This window comes from Pholis gunnellus (genome assembly GCF_910591455.1).
Source record: "Pholis gunnellus genome assembly, chromosome: 21".
In the NCBI taxonomy this organism is placed as follows: domain Eukaryota; kingdom Metazoa; phylum Chordata; class Actinopteri; order Perciformes; family Pholidae; genus Pholis; species Pholis gunnellus.
In genome coordinates, this window is record NC_136548.1 from 14,971,302 (window position 1) to 14,987,791 (window position 16,490).

The 16,490-nt window shown below is 37.8% G+C and overlaps 2 protein-coding genes across 2 annotated transcripts in view; both read left to right on the forward strand.

Annotated features, from left to right (window-relative positions):
* Positions 1-2,114, forward strand: part of LOC306713551 (5-hydroxytryptamine receptor 3A-like) — a 4,820-nt gene extending 2,706 nt beyond the window's left edge. The window contains exons 3-6 of the mRNA XM_079183289.1: positions 1,032-1,242; positions 1,363-1,524; positions 1,606-1,679; positions 1,859-2,114. Of these exons, the coding sequence (XP_079039415.1) occupies positions 1,032-1,242; positions 1,363-1,524; positions 1,606-1,679; positions 1,859-2,098 (687 nt within the window). The 3' untranslated portion in view covers positions 2,099-2,114. The remainder of the gene's footprint in view (positions 1-1,031; positions 1,243-1,362; positions 1,525-1,605; positions 1,680-1,858) is intronic.
* Positions 2,115-6,411: 4,297 nt separating this feature from the next.
* Positions 6,412-14,757, forward strand: LOC306713283 (5-hydroxytryptamine receptor 3A-like; the record flags this gene model as incomplete). Its single annotated transcript, XM_079182936.1, is given in 12 exon segments — positions 6,412-6,448; positions 7,224-7,384; positions 7,731-7,775; positions 7,933-8,042; positions 9,481-9,650; positions 10,947-11,128; positions 11,255-11,268; positions 11,270-11,517; positions 11,592-11,771; positions 12,848-12,933; positions 13,042-13,188; positions 14,749-14,757. Coding segments are annotated over 12 exon segments (1,389 nt in total).
* Positions 14,758-16,490: the final 1,733 nt, after the last annotated feature.

The window sequence follows — 16,490 nt, forward strand, 5'->3', positions numbered from 1 at the left end:
ACCACTTCTCACTGGTCACACTATTATACCTCATTTCGTTTAATACATCATTGTAGGTTTTCATCAGGTTACATGAGTAAATGATATATAGAACATCATACCCTGATACAAAACATCAAACCGTGAGAAATAATATTATAACAACTCATAGATATATGGTCAGGAATATAGATTATTGTATTACTACAATCTTGCTAAGCATAGAGTAAATATCAGAGTAACTTTGAAATATATGTACTCCTTTAGCGAGGTTTGTCGGCTCTACAGTCCTTCGAGGTAGCGTCACATTCCTAAGACAAAGTGATTATAGTAAATTAACATAAATGTGTTAAAGGTGTTTAACAAGTTCGAGTATGTCTTATGTAGGCTTGTGTGTGTGTGTGTCAGTACGGAGAGGCACGTGTCTATCGCAGGTTCCCAGGAGAAAACCTGTCATGAAGTCGTATATCAGACAACCACTCTGCTGGCGTCAGTTAGACGGCCCTTCTTCTCACTCCGTCTCCCGACTCACACCTGCAGTTTGCATTCCATGACCTGTTTCAGTGCAGCGACCTCTCCTGGTCTGTGTGTCTATTGATCTGCACTTTAGGCTAACCCTTGGCATTCTTAAGAGCCACAGAGAGCCCTCTATCCTTTAAGTATAGTCACTTTGTTTTTGGTTTTTTTGTTAATTGTTTTCATATGGTGCATCTAACACCTAATTTTATGACCAGGGCATTACATCCAATGAATCACATAGAAGTCGATCCTCAGGTCAATCCACTATCTCCTTCACTCCTTCACTCTTATGCTGTCATTACCGTCTACACAGTAAAATGGCTCGTCTTAAGATAAACCTTCAGCATTATTATCTGGACTAAATCGCTCCTCGTCTCACATTACTTTTACCTAATAAACAACTTGAGTGCTTTTTGCTCCACTGTTGAAGACATGGGCAGGTTGGGTCAGATTACCTTGTTGTACCTGTATTTGATTGGGTTTAGCCTTTGACGAATGTCAACATTGACTGACCTCTGAACATCATTTCACAGATCACCATGAAGAGGCGGTCTGCCCTCTACGTCGCCAACTTCTTGGTACCGATCCTCTTCTTCTTGTGTCTGGACTTGTCCTCCTTCCTGATCTCAGACACTGGGGGGGAGAAACTCAGCTTCAAGGTCACCGTGCTGCTTGCCGTCACTGTGATGCAGCTTATTCTCAATGAAATTCTGCCTGCCTCTTCAGACAGGATTCCTCTTATAGGTAAGGAAGGTCAGAGTCTTGCCTTTAATTGGCCTACACTTTAAAAGAGCCGGAACAGCTGATGTACTGATGCATGTGTGGTTATTTGTCCACATTAATGATGCTGCCTTCCCTCGTTAGCCATCTACTGCATTGGGATTTTTGGTTTGATGATGGTGAGCCTCCTGGAGACAATTGTGGTGATGCGTCTGTTGGAGAAAGACTCTGAATCCCAAGCCAGTAAGGCAGATGAAGACCAAAGCCTGAGTGAGGACTGTGGAGACAAAGCTAACTGTTGTACAGGTGAGATTAAGCATACGTTCTACAAACTTCTGCTTCAAATCTACATTCTCTACTGTCATTGAATCAAACGTATTCTTTCAGAGTTGGAGAACAAGACTCCTTCTGTCTGCAATGTGTCTGTTGATGAAACTCCGTCTGAACAACTGTCCAAAGAGGTGAGGATTGTGTTGCATTTTAAAAGATCTGTTCACCTAAATTAAAAAGCAAAACAAAGAAACCAACCCTTTTAATTGCATCACAGTTGAAAGAAAAACAGAATATCAAATGTAGCAGTTTGCAATCTTTTATGGTCCATAATCTCATTAATTACCAATCTACTAAACCACTTCTGCAGGACAACAGCAGCCAACTGACTGAGGAGTTCAATGCTTTGGAAAAGATCTCAGATGAGCTGAAGGAGATGGAGAAAACACTGACTCAGGTTCTTAACAGCAAGAAGGAAGAAGGGAAGCCCGGCTACTGGACCAGAGTGGCTAAAATAGTCAACATAGTTTTCTTCTTCTTCTACGTCACGGCTGTCAGTGTGTTTTTGAGTGTTCTCTTTATACTATGGAACAAACCAGAAGACCAGTAGTGCTCGTCGAGTTGTTAAGTGATTGCTCCAATTACCATGGATTCATTGCAGAGCTGCCACAATCAACAGATTACTATTATTATTATCAATATCTTAAGCTGGGTAGACACTCTGAATTGGTAGTCTACTCGATTTGAGCGGTCACACTGAACTAAAAAATTATTTGAATTATGTTGCGTTAATTATATATCATCAGAAATAAAATTAAAAAAACCTTTGATGTACCATTTTTCAGAAAGTATGTTAACATGGTATCGATAAATTACAGAACTCTCATCCTCACCACCCTCTCCATCTTGTCCTGCCGTGTGTCGGCTCATAACTTGCATGTCATAATTTATTTTCTGATATTCTACTGTATGATGTAACGTATACGTGTTTTGGCCAATCACAGATTTGCATGACAAATATTACATTAAATTGTTAGAAGAGGTCCCGCCCTAAGGGAGACAGCAGGAGCCCGTCCTCCTCTGTCCTTAACCACTTTCTTTTCTATCCTGCAGGTGTCATGGTTTAAGCATTCTAATCAGAATTTCAATAATGGATTTTTTGTGTGGATTATACTGGGATTTGGTAATCCCTAACTACTTTTTTAAATTTATTTTGATTCTTTCTTGCCTCTCAAAAAGGGGAGGAGTAACCTCTTCTGCCCCTGATGTAGTCAATGCCCACTGTTTATTTAAGGATTTTAGTTTGTTAATCCATTATACTCAGCATGCATACTATATAACAAATGTACAATTATTTGAAGACATGTAAATGTGTTTAATCTTTTATGGTTTGAGAAATGTAATGTTGTCTTATTTATGGAGTTTTCTATATCTACATCTTCAATAAAGTCTTTATGTATCATACATGCTCTCAACATGAAGATAATTTTAATATTGATATCATGATGTGTTTTTTTCTGAGGAAATAAAATGTAGTTAATATTATTTGCTTCAGTCAATCAATTATTTTTCCAAGTTGCTATGATGTCCGCTGCAGGACTACATTGTCTACAGATGGATGTAAGGGAACACATCTAAAGTAACAACCGGAGCACCTCAGCTGACTGACATTCATTTTCTAATATTATACTGTTATATCGGGCTAATAAATTCAAAGCTATACATTTCTGCTACATTTTTGTATACATTTGGTGGCTTTAGCTCAACTGGTGACGTGGCTCAGTGGATGAAAAATAATCCTAATGACTTAGTGATCCACTGACTTTTTTCGATTGAAATGTCTGAAAAACTATTGGAAATTTAGTTTTGACATCCATCCATGTCTTTCTCAGGTTGAGTTGTGATAGACTTATCCTCTACCGCCATCATCAGGTCAAAACTTTTATTTGACTAATCCAGGGATGTCAAACTCAACTCGGCCTGCAAATCCCCCGGCAAAAAAATAAATAAATGCTTTCTAAAGCATAGATAGTCCCCACTTTAGATGAGGTCACGCAAAACACTTTACTAACGAGTAGTAACTACCTTAATTAATCATGAATTAACCATAAATTGCAGTAATACGTTTATAAAGCATACATTAACATAGTCCCTAACCATTACTGCATATCCAAATCATTATATATATAGAAATGGATGAATAATGTACATCTAAATATGTTCTTAATCATTTACTTACACTTTATAAATTATCTTAATAATCATCTACAACTCCTTAATTGGTTTGTAATATATATGATACTTCATTTACAAATGGAGAATCCATCATTTATAAAGTATGAAAACACAATCATGAAACACATAATAGACAAGCTTATTAATCAAGAATAAAACTATGTGCTTGGGGTTACTTTTAATTTGTGATCTCGAATTGCAGTTGTACAAATTAACTGTAAAACTAACTTCACAATTTTTTCCAAAGTACTTAATTCATGTTCTTGTGTTTCTTAATTTGTGCTTTTGGATTATAAATTGGCGAATTAACGGAACAGTTCGTTGAACAGTATTGTCGTTTTTACAAAAAAACTTCAAGTTCTTGAAGTCTGTGTTCTGCAGTTATTCATTTTTTACTCTGGAATTTCAAATTCATGCTCACACAGTGTCGACTTTGTCTCTCGAATAGAGTGTAATGTAAACAATATTGACCATTTTTTGATGGACACCAGATGGACACTGTGGGTTTAAACCTGTCATTGGCCGCGTAACAGTTGTCCTTCTCGAGATGCAAAGAACACACAGATTCCTTGATTTGTAGTTGGATGATGCTGCTACAGCGCTACATATTGGCCAAGTGGCACATCATTTGTCATACTTGCTAAGGCATCATATCTACACATTTCCACCAAATGCTGTTGCAATAGCACAACACGTTCAGGAGATATTGGCCTGGCTCTGCCTGAAGCAAAACTAAATCCACCTACCAGCAGCTCATTTACATGTTCTATACCATTTGTTTAATTTGTGAGTATAAAGAAAATGAGCTGTGGCTTTATGGCTGGTGTCGTGCCAGACTATTTCTTGGCTAGGAGCGGTAGAGTTTCCCGAGCTAGCTATCCAACATTAATTAAATACCTTAATATGTACTGGTGCTACATGCCTTGTATTTGTTTAGAAGATTAATAACTTCAATGTGTGCTCACGTTTTTTAAAGTACACACAACAGTCTTTATACTATTGTTAAGAGAAATAATAAGCAAACAATATCCTGAGGTGGTGACAGGATGAGGTCCATCATCTATTCATTCAGTTCATGATTAATGTGAAATAGCGTGTCGTTTCAATGTTCTGCAAACATAACATGAAAAGATTTTGTGTTTGTTCATGTCTCAGGATACAAAAGGATTAATCCCGTCAGAATCTGTTCATGTCCTCCCAAGGTACGATCACTTCTGGACTCATCCCCCGTCTTTATTTATTGTGTGTTGTAGAATAATTTTTAATAGTTTTAAAAAGACTCAGAACTGGTAGGTTGTGCGCACAATTTAACAGAACATTAAATACTGTCACATTATGACTTACAAATTTGTGCTTGGGGGTTACTTTAATTTGTGATCTCGAATTGCAGTTGTACAAATTAACTGTAAAACTAACAATTTAGTTTCACAATTTTTTCCAAAGTACTTAATTCATGTTCTTGTGTTTCTTAATTTGTGCTCCTGGATTATAAATTGGCGAATTAACGGAACATATCGTTGAACAGTATTGTCGTTTTTAGAACACACGGATTCCTTGATTTTTTAGTTGGATAATGCTGCTACAGCGCTACATATTGGCCAAGTGGCACATCATTTGTCATACTTGCTAAGGCATCATATCTACACATTTCCACCAAATGCTGTTGCAATACCACAACACGTTCAGGAGATATGACCTTTTATGTAATATAAGCCCTGACCACAACATTTTAGCAGACTTTGAGGGACGGCTACAGCCAAACTGTATGGAAAATGCAGCGAAAAAAAGAATTTGGACACAATCAAAAACTTAAAAAATCTAGAAGCAAATGGGCGTGATCTCCTGACTTTTATACCACCTGTCCCCTTCACCTCACTCTCACATCCAGCAATTCCCTCCAGCCCAGGCGGCACCTCCTGGGTCTGAAATGTGAAGCCAATGCTGAAATGTCTTAAACTTGCATTCTTTCTAATGGCCATCAGGGGGCGACTCCTCTGGCTGAAAAAAGAAGTGAGATTGTATGGAAGTCTATGAGAAAATGACCCTAATTCTCACTTGATTTATTACCTCAGTAAACATGAGTTTATAGTCTCAATCTCTAGTTTAGAAGTAACTACACATATATACCAACTAGAATATGTGATGTATACATAAGATAACGTATATATTAGACCTAAGTTGTGTCAAAGAGTGTGATGACAGACATTTAGTGTAATTAATCATCAAATAGGAAGATAATCTACATCAATAATATGTTAAACAATATAAAACATGTTATAACAACATATCTCTGGTTTTACTGACAATCTATTTTTTGCCTGGATGTGTGTGCAAAATGTTTATTAGTTGCGGTATTTGTACTTATTTTTTACCATTAAACATAATTACAGCCCATTTTGTCTCCACCAGGGGCCTCCAAGCCTCTTATTCCCCTAAAAGACCACTGAATCATGATGTAATGACCACTGTGGGAGTGACCGCAGTCTGGCTTTCAGACTAATGACGTTATTAAAAAGAACACAGAATTGATCAGTGATTCAGTTGGCCCGGTGTTCTTCCAGTAACAGACAGTGGTTTTATTCCTGCAATAGACTTGGTGACATTTCCAGACAACACTGCGAGGACGGGGATACAGTAACTGTACAGACGTCCCACTGACTTTGGATTCTCACAGGTGTTGCAGTCATGATGCTTACTGGTTTCCTCTTTCTGCTCTTCCTCACAGGTAAGCTTGGACAATGTCTGGCATCTCCTACAGGTTGGATAAAGGCTAAACTCATTTCAAATCTTTGTCTTTTTAAACTTTGAAAATATTAAAAAGCTTGGAAAGCTATTATGACTTTCAGTTGTTTTTGTAATTGGCAGATGTTTATATGAAGGAATGAAGAAACAATGCTTCCAGTCTGAAGTATTTCTTGTTGGCAAATGTGAATTCCAGAGTAAAGCCAGAGTGTAACATTTCAAATAAAAACCAGGCAAAAGAACGCTATATTAAAAATGTACTTAAGTTTTGAATAACTTTTATTTAATTAGCTTATTATAGGAACACTAAAAGAAACTAACAAACGTTTGCTAACATAATCACGTTTTTAAACCAGGATTTAATATAGAAATTGTACTTTGATTTGAACAACGCTCATTTGGGCGACAAATGGCACAAATCACAATAATGCTCACATTTGAAAATCATTAGTGGACTGATGAGATCAAACCCCCACAGTTCTGCCAACGCCCATCTCAAAATGGCCTTTCAGCGACCGCAAGCACTGAATGTTACTTCAGATATTTCTGAGCTCGTGTTTTTCATGGTTTGCTGATAGATTCAGAAGCGATGCATGGCTACCCACAGAGACTAATGTTTGTCATTTCTTCTAAATTATATGCAATTAAAGGACATGCAATAAATTTCCAAGCCAGCCAAACATAAGAATCTAAAAGATGTTTTATAGGAGTATGTTTCCTTCTGTCATGGAGAATAATGTCTGATGTTTCTGCTGTAGATGGGGTTTACTCTGAGCGTCACTGCAGTTATCAGGATGTTTTAAATCACCTGAAGCTGACCCAAAACAACGAGTTGTATTCAATGACCCGCCCAGTTAAAAACTACAAGCGCCCCACATTGGTATTGCTGGAAGTTGTGCTATACGCCATTCTAGATGTGGTAAGTGATTGAAGCTTTATCTCTCAAAATGTCTAATGATAATTACTATTAGTTAGAATAGACCAAGTCAACTTTCGTTATTTCTTTCAGCTGCAAATTGTCATAACCCTTGAGCACATTGGGCAGAATTTCAAATGAGACGTACTATCGATTGTGTTTCACTTATATTGAACTAAAAAGGCAGCAGTAACTACAGAAACGTGAAGTTTAGGAAACAAACATTCTAATTTATTAATGCAGAGCATTGTGAGACCTCTGTGCTGGTATGAGCTCCCTGAGAGATGTTTTGGTCTTGTATGAAGTCTTGCTCTGGCTGGACAAATTCTCACACGTTTTTTGTTTACAGGTTGAAAAAGACCAGAAATTCATCCCTTATGTTTGGACTGTCATGGTGAGTTCTGTCAGTAGAGGCTGAACCTTTGCAAGGACATGTTTTTCTTTAAATGGTATATTTTTGTTGTTTTTTTGTCAGAGCTGTTTAGATGTATTGTGTCTCTTTTTCTCACTTTCTCTTCATGTTCCTGTTTTTGATTTGTTTTCCTCTGTAGAGGTGGCACAACGAATACATTTCCTGGGATCCAAATGAGTTTTGTGGAATCAATAATGTTTCTCTTCCTGTTGAAATTCTCTGGAAGCCGGATCTCACTATTGAAGAGATGTAAGTTGAACAACACATCTAAATCATATTCTAGTGTAAGTGCAAAATTAAGAAAAAGAACATCCCTATCACATTTCTAAATTTTCCTCACTTGTATTAATTTTAAGAGCGCTTTGTTGTTTTTAACAGATCCACATATGCTCATGACAGTACCAACATTTTAACATTTCTGTATGTATTAAGTTTCCAGGCACCTTTTTTTATGCACGAAAATGAAAACTATAAAATTGAAATATTGCAAAACATTTATTTACACTTGTCTGTGGTGGAAAGGTTTACATATTAATTAAAGGATGTGACTCAAGCTTCCGGTTCACTGATGACTATATCCGGTATGCGTGGACTGATGAAGAGACATTCCTCATATTAATATATATAAAAAACGCATGCAGTATTTACATCACGTTTTCCACATGGTTGTGTTTCAGATATGGCTGACTCTTTTAATAATGATGTCACCTTGTTGCTTCCTCTTCTATAAGTAATGACATTAGACTGGAGAATAGTAGAGAACAGCATTGGATGGAAAAGTGCATCTCACGTACTGGTATTGACTAATTTCACTTGGCACGAAAAATCTATAACTTACATATATAATGCAGTTATCTCGAGACAACTAAATCATCAACCCGTTACCATGAGAAAACCAAGTAAATTTCTCGATAAGTAGTCACCGTAGCTGGAAGTGGAGGGAAATGAACACCACCTGCTATTTACAGCCTGTGTTCAACATTGACTGAAGTCTGATAACGGTATAAAAAAGGCTTGTTTTGTCAAGATCACAAAATAATTAACTTGGTCGTTCTCGGCTTCTGTGGTATACTCGTTTTCTTTTTTGTAATCATCTTAATTTAACAATCAACACATATTTTGAATTCCATCAAAGCACTATATCACAAAGTAAAGGTTGGCGAATAAGTGTCATGGGTGGCTATTAAAAAGTTCATTAATTATGTATATTTAACCAAACACCAACAAGGATTTAAATTTTTTTTTTTTATTATTATTTTCAACATTTGGTAGATTTAGCTTTGTAGTACAGAATACCTGTGAAATGCAATTTAAAGTATAAGGTTTTTAATCTAATCCATGCCGATAAACTACTCTGATCAGGTATCAGCAACGTGACCGGTCCACATTAAATAGATTCTTTGTCAATGTTATCACGAAATTGAATGTTTACACTATTAGCTACATTCAGTCACATTAAGGTGCCAACTTAGTTTTAAGCTACGAGCTAAATTGAATCACGTTACCGTGCATAGACATTATTTCAGTGAGTTCCCCATAGTGAGGCATACAGTGTTTGAATTTGGGGGAAAAAACAGAGCACTGGTATTTGACCGATATCAGTGCATCTGTAGCTTTTAAAGCGTCCTGAAGAAATTGCCATCATGTGTGTTTATGTGTTCGCATGCGTCTGTGTGTTCTCCTAAAGGACGGAGAAGGACAAAGCCCCTCCGAGTCCTTATCTCACCATCAATGATAAAGGTGATGTTGAAGTCCATAACGACCAGGTGCTGGTCAGCACCTGCAGGATGCATATTTACAAATTTCCCTTCGACATACAGAGATGTAACCTCTCCTTCAAGTCTGTCATACACACTGGTGAGAATGTTTGTGTTTACACGAGTTTAATGAGACGTTAATGACAATTTGGTGCATAAAGTGAGTGGGAACTAATGTTGGAGGTTGATGCATAAAATAACTGGTGTGTGACGGCATCAAGACGAAAATGCATCGATATATTTTAATAAATATAACTGGTTGAGTCAGTGCAGAAGTGAGGTATATTATTGTTGGAAATAAGTCGTAAAAACAAGTCAAAATTCAGCTGCGTGTTTTTTCTCTCTGCAGCTTTGACAATGTCATATCCTGTGGTGTCGTTGAGTTACAAGAGTACAGTCTTTTCAAAATAAACTTACATTTTCACAGGAAACGGAAATTCTTAGTTAGGTTTAGGAAAAGATAGTCGCTTGGGTTAAAAAACCAATGGAAGTGCCGTTACGGAACAAATAAATCAACATTTACTTCTCGTTTCACTTGGGGAACAAACAGTGTTCTCCTGGCTGAAAGATGTTTGTTGCGCATAATGATCTTTGTAGGGATAACTACAAATGCTGGATGCGACCAGTCTGATCTGTTGAACTTTTATGACACCTTACTGCAGGGGCTTCCAGCAATGGTGTCACCGGTTGCATATGGACCCAAATGCAACACACACGATTCCAGGGAACTTTGGCTTTTTATTTCAAACTTCCAGAAACAGCAGGCTGAGTTAAACAGTGTCAGGATCAGAAGGCTGGTGGGTATACCGGTAGTCAGGCAAGGCAGGTAGAACAGGGACAGGCAGGGTCGGTAACAGGAGATCAGTCCGGGAGAGAGTGCTGGAGATTCTGGCATGGCAAACCGAAGAACAATCTGGCAGTGTGTGTCTGGGAGGCAGGAGTCTAAATAGTGGCTTGATTAATGATCAGAGGCAGGTGAGTGAACAGGTGAAGGGAGTTTAGACTGATGAGGAGGGAGTGACTGACAAGTAGAGTGAGGAGGGTGTGGAGCTGAACTGTGACAATGGATTGCATTGGCCCAAAAAATACACGCAACTTCCCATTCTATTCTACACTCAGTCAGTCAAACAGCAACCTGCCACCCGTCACAAAAAGAGCCTCAGACTTGGAACTGTAAACCAAACGGCTTTCTAGCGCATGCTTCTGTCTTCTCTTCGATATGATGACGTGACTTGTGTTGTACGTCCTGGTTTTGCACCTACTGGCTTTAGGCTATGAATCAAACTTGCACCAGCTCACTGTGTCCACAACAGACCACCAGATTTCACCACTTATCATCCAATCCTTCCTTGTTATCTCAACTAAAACATTACAGCTCTTTTCTCTCCCACCTCAGCAAGAGACATTCGACTCCAGCCCAGCGACAACTCTTCAGAGGCCACAGAGTGGTCTCGTGAGCTGATGCGGACTCAGTACGAATGGCTGTTCATCAACATGACAGTTACCGCCAACAACGCCAGTGATATGGTCGGCCAAGACATGATTATTTACACTGTAGGTATAGCTAGATTTAGATGGGTAGAACGTATTTAAGTACAGATTTAGATAGTTGTGGATATTTCAATTTATTTCTTTCCTTATTTATATCCTTACCTTAATTTTGTAAACCTGGTACTACATAGTATTTCAAGCTGCCTTTCCCAGATGTGCAAAAGTATAAAAATCTGAACTATCTGACACAAACATCTTTTCACAGATCACCATGAAGAGGCGGTCTATCCTGTACATTGTCAACTTCTTGACACCCGTCCTGTTCTTCTTGTGTCTGGACTTGGCCTCCTTTCTGATCTCAGACCGTGGGGGCGAGAAGCTCAGCTTCAAGGTCACCGTGCTGCTTGCTGTCACAGTGTTACAACTTATTCTGAATGAAATTCTGCCTGCCACTTCAAACAGAATTCCTCTTATAGGTAAAGAAGCTCATAGTCATTCCTTTGATTGCACTGAGTCAATGAGTAGTTGTTGATGCTGCTTCCCTCCCCAGCGCTCTACTGCATTGGGATTTTTGCTCTGATGCTGCTGAGCCTCCTGGAGACAATACTGGTGATGCATCTGATGGAGAAAGACTCCCAAGCAGCCAAAGACAACGAGGCAGATGAAGGTCGAAGCCGGAGTGAGAGCGGTAACAAACAGGGAAAGAACAATTTCCAAAACTCCCACGGAGGTAAGACCAGGAGCCAGTTGCACCAACTGTTTGAAGGTTTAAAATTAACCTAGTTAAAAATAAACATGTAGTCATTGGTAGTTACTAGTCCTTATTAAGAGATTAGATGTTTAAAAAATATTTGTACAACTAATATCTGCCACGTGGAACTGTTGTAGAGCTGACTAGTTCAACTGACAAAACTATGACTCGTACACTGTGGTTTATATAAGAGGTCGCCAATATGGAACATGGTCGACATTCTGACCCAACGCTTGTTTGAAAAACCTTTTTAATAATTATGTAAACTAGGAACAATTTGAATACCGTAAATTACAAAACGTCAGGTCAGTAACTTTAGAGTAAATAATTGTTGTAGAATATTTCAATGTTAATCGGGAGAAGAGAGTGTTATTCGCAAATCAAAATAATACAAGTCTTCAAATCATTCAAAGTTGTCCTGTTCCATTTATTCTCTTGAAAGAGGGAACATACTCAACACAGCTCTTCACTCAAAGTGTGTTGGAAGCATTCTTCAACATCAGTTCAAATCTTCACAAACTATATACTAAAGCAGAAACAGTCTCCGCCTTTAGATAGGTCAAGGATGTCTTACGCTGGCTTATCTAATCTTCCATTTTCCCTTGATCTCATTGCCAGATACATTTACGTGACCCTAAACATCCCCAGAATAGGAAGAACCCCCAGTGTGAACCCTTGCTCACCTTCCTGTGTCTGTCTTTATGGCCCTCTAAAGTAAAACAGTAACACTCAGTATATGGTCTGGTCGTAAACCATGTTTACACAAAACTATCTGTTCTTAACCCATGTTTGGACAGAGCTAAATGTCTAACTCTTCTAAGCCGTAAAAGGCTTCTAAACATCTCATACGAATATATATTTTTGCCATTACATAACCAAACAATGCTGGTACTGTAGGAAGGACTTTACACACAAGCTGGTGGAACCCATTCCAGAGGCATAGAAGCAGTTCTTCTCTTTATTTTACTGTTATTATTGTGACTTTTAGTCATTTTACTTACTTTCTACATTCTTGTTAACATTATTTTAATTTGGGAAAAAACCTGTCCTTTCAGAGGTGCACGAATGGACTCGATGTGCATGTATCTATGATGGCTCTGCTGGTGAAACTCCATCTGAACTGCTGCCTGTGGCCAAAGAGGTGAGAATCAGGTTTCATTTGAAACACAATGGACACAAATTGCCAAATCTATATCCGCTGATAATGTTCCATACTTGTATAAACCAGTCTACTGAACCATTTTTGCAGGGCAATAGCAGCAAACTGATAGAAGAGTACCATACCTTGGAGAAGCTCTCAGATGAGCTGAGAGAGATGGAGAAAACACTGTCACTGCTCGTCAACAACAGGAAGGAAGAGGAGAAGCCCGGCTACTGGACCAGAGTGGCTAAAAAGGTCAACAAATATTTCTTTATTTTCTATATAACAGTGGTCAGTCTGTTTTTGATTATTATCTTTTTTAAATGGAACAATGCATAAAGGTGGTTATTTCTACATAATAAAAAGATTATTGAGATAAACGGTTTTCTTTATTTTGACCCAAAGCTAAATTTAATTTCCTTCTTTTCTCCTGTCTTTTTTGAGCTAAAGGCCTTAACACATTGTGGGTTTTGTTTGTGTGCACATCAATATATTTCTTTAGCTGTTGTTTTGGTCATGAATACATTCCCTTTGCACGAATATTACACGGCAAACAAGTGACGAATGTTTGTTCTGTTTTGAACAAGGTTGTTTTTTTGCTCCGCAAATAAAGAAATCAACCAAACACTTTGTGTGGAACAGACATATAATACACTATAATGTACAACAACACAGAGGCTGCTTCTTCTGAACCCAGAGGGCAAAATTAATGAATCCTTTCAACTTTGTCAAAGGTAGCGCATACCAGATCCACTCCTTTCATTCTTACTTTTCACAATAAAAGCTAGACATGCACACCACATGATGTTTACCAGAGGGAACTCTAATTCACTCACAGCATTTTGCTGAATGAAAACTCAATAAAATATCTTACAGTAGTGTTTCTGTAAGTTGTTCCTTGGATTTCAATCAAATAAAATTAGATGTGATTGGATTGCACAGAACTGGGCACAGTTCAGTGAATATGACGACATATTAGAGAGGGAGCTGCAGAGGACTGCACATTGCTCTGTGCTTTTATGTGCGTCAGTGTATGTGTTTCCCCGGTCAGTCCATCTCACTGTCAGTGACCGAGCGAAGTCACAGACAAAGAGAGAGCAGACAGGCCACAGTAGGATGAAGTGTACCTTTGGCTGCATTCATTCAAAATCCAGCACCTTCCTGCAGGTTCGTGAGGAGATGTGGATGTGTTTAGCTGTGGTTTTGAATGAAACCGCAGTAAAATAATCGGAAAATGTTTTATTCTTTGACATAAGATTGAAACTTCAACGCATCACTTCCCCAACATACTGTATTTCAACATGGGAAACTTTTCTGTTCATTTGATATGGACTCACCCTACCTGTTTGTTTCTACAACTGAAGCTTGGTGACATTTTAGAGTAGATTTTATGTTTTATATATTGATTTATTTCAAGTCATTGCAAACATAGAGTCTAATGACAACATTGGTAATACTTTCATTGCATTCAGTTGCATTATTGTCAACACTGTCTGTAACCTTCACACAACAAACACCGACCTATCCTAACTGCTGGTTCTGATGGTGGTTTTATTTTACCACTTCTTAATCTGCTGGAAGATGGTCACTTACTTACACACACTTGTTTTGGCAAAGCTGATGAAGAAATGTGTACTTGGTGGTTCAGTATTTTGCAAATACTGTTTGCATGTTTAACTGTGTGTTACATCAACATTTAATACATATACACAGTATAGATAGCTCTGGTTGTGTTGTAAAATTTTAGTACACTAATATAACATTTGATATTTGCATGTGTCCAGCGTGCAATATGCACAATCTTATGTGTTACAGGTTGTCTAAATGATTGCAGGACAGTTAAAGATCACTCTGTTTTCCTTTGAGGAAATGCAGTACAATGTAGTTTATGCCGTTTGCTTCAGCCTACATTATGTCATACATACATTATTTATTTTACAGAGCAGTTCTGTGATCTGTTGTATGTACAATCTTGACTTTGAAAACGTATATTAGACTCATTGTATCGTACAAATAAAGAACAAAGTCTCCTGAAACAAACGCAAACATTCGTGTTTTTGTCAGTTGTGGAGACCACTATCTTTTTGGTGACTTGTGAGAACCACCTATTGGTAGGACGTAATTTCTGTTCTACTTAAATGAAATGTTTTCATTTTCATCTTTTTCATTTAATCTCTGTGTTCATGAAGTGGAATCACAGTGTATGTGATTTTTACTTAATGTTCTAAGCTGTAATGTCTACTGTGGGAGTGACCGCTGTCTCATGATGGATGTTTGAGTCGAAATGTACCTAAAGTATCAAACTCAGTCACACCGCTGAATTTTACATTTTCAATTTTGTACAAAGCATGTTAGTAATGTCGTCGTGAGCATGTTGGCATAATCATGTTAGCATTCAGCTAAAAAGCATCGCTGTGCCTAAGTACAGCATCACAGAGACGCTTGTTTTTTGATTATGGCAAAAACAAATTCAGAATTTATTACAGCTCTTTGTACCAATCGCTCATGGGTAAATTAACCCATGGTATGGTTGCATTTTTCTGGAGACTCCCTCTACTATACAAATGTATCATAAGCAGTGATTGTGAGGAGCACAATGTTTGGTGGTAAAAGAGTAAAAATGTTATCAAAGAGATTAGAGAGCTTGGAGCAGTAACCAGTCACACCTGAGATTAGTTGTATATTAGTTGTAGATAAATATGAACTGTAGTTTGTTGGTTTATACATGACATACGATTTCTTTCAGACAAAGCACCTGAATTGAACTTCGTTCGTTCAACAGACGGCCTAATGTGGAGGATGTTTGCTGTTCCTGGGAGCTTTTATTGCATAAGGTGTGTTGCTATTGTTAGATTGAGATAAAAAATACAAAAACAAAGGGTTGGCCTTAAAATGTTCCCGTCCCTCTTCCAATAAAAGGAGAGGGTATTATTACTGCATTAAACATTTCCAGGCAACACAGAGGACAAGGAGGCTCATCAACTGAGCAGATCTCTCACAGTCATGATGATTGCAGGTTTCTTCTTTCTGCTCCTCGTCACAGGTAAGATGTAACATTTCTGTATGATGTATGCAGGTGGGAAATATCTTTTGCCACCCCAATACACTTTTGTTTATGATACAGAATTAATAAAAATACTAAAAATAATAATACTATAAGCAACATCTATTTCCTAAAACTTTTCAGTGTGGTAAGTGGATAATTCAGCATAACGGGGACACTGTTATTGAACGTTGCTGTTAAAATGTTTAATTGTAGTTTTACAGGGCTGTGAGCTCCACTAACAAAATCCCGCTCCGCTCCATTTTTTTAGGGTAGAAGCAAACATCTTAAAGACTTATATCTGAAAACTCACCAGAGCTCAGTGGAAAAATATGTATTCATCACTTTTGGTTTACTGATCATATTATTTATTCAAAGGAAAAATAAGTCAAAACCTTTTAGCAAAGGCAATCTAACAACACAAAAGGTTATCGTGTTCTGAGAGAGTTTTTGTTAAATGTTAATTTAAACTTCTGGAATTGAATCATGAATGAACAGAACACCTTTTTTGTCA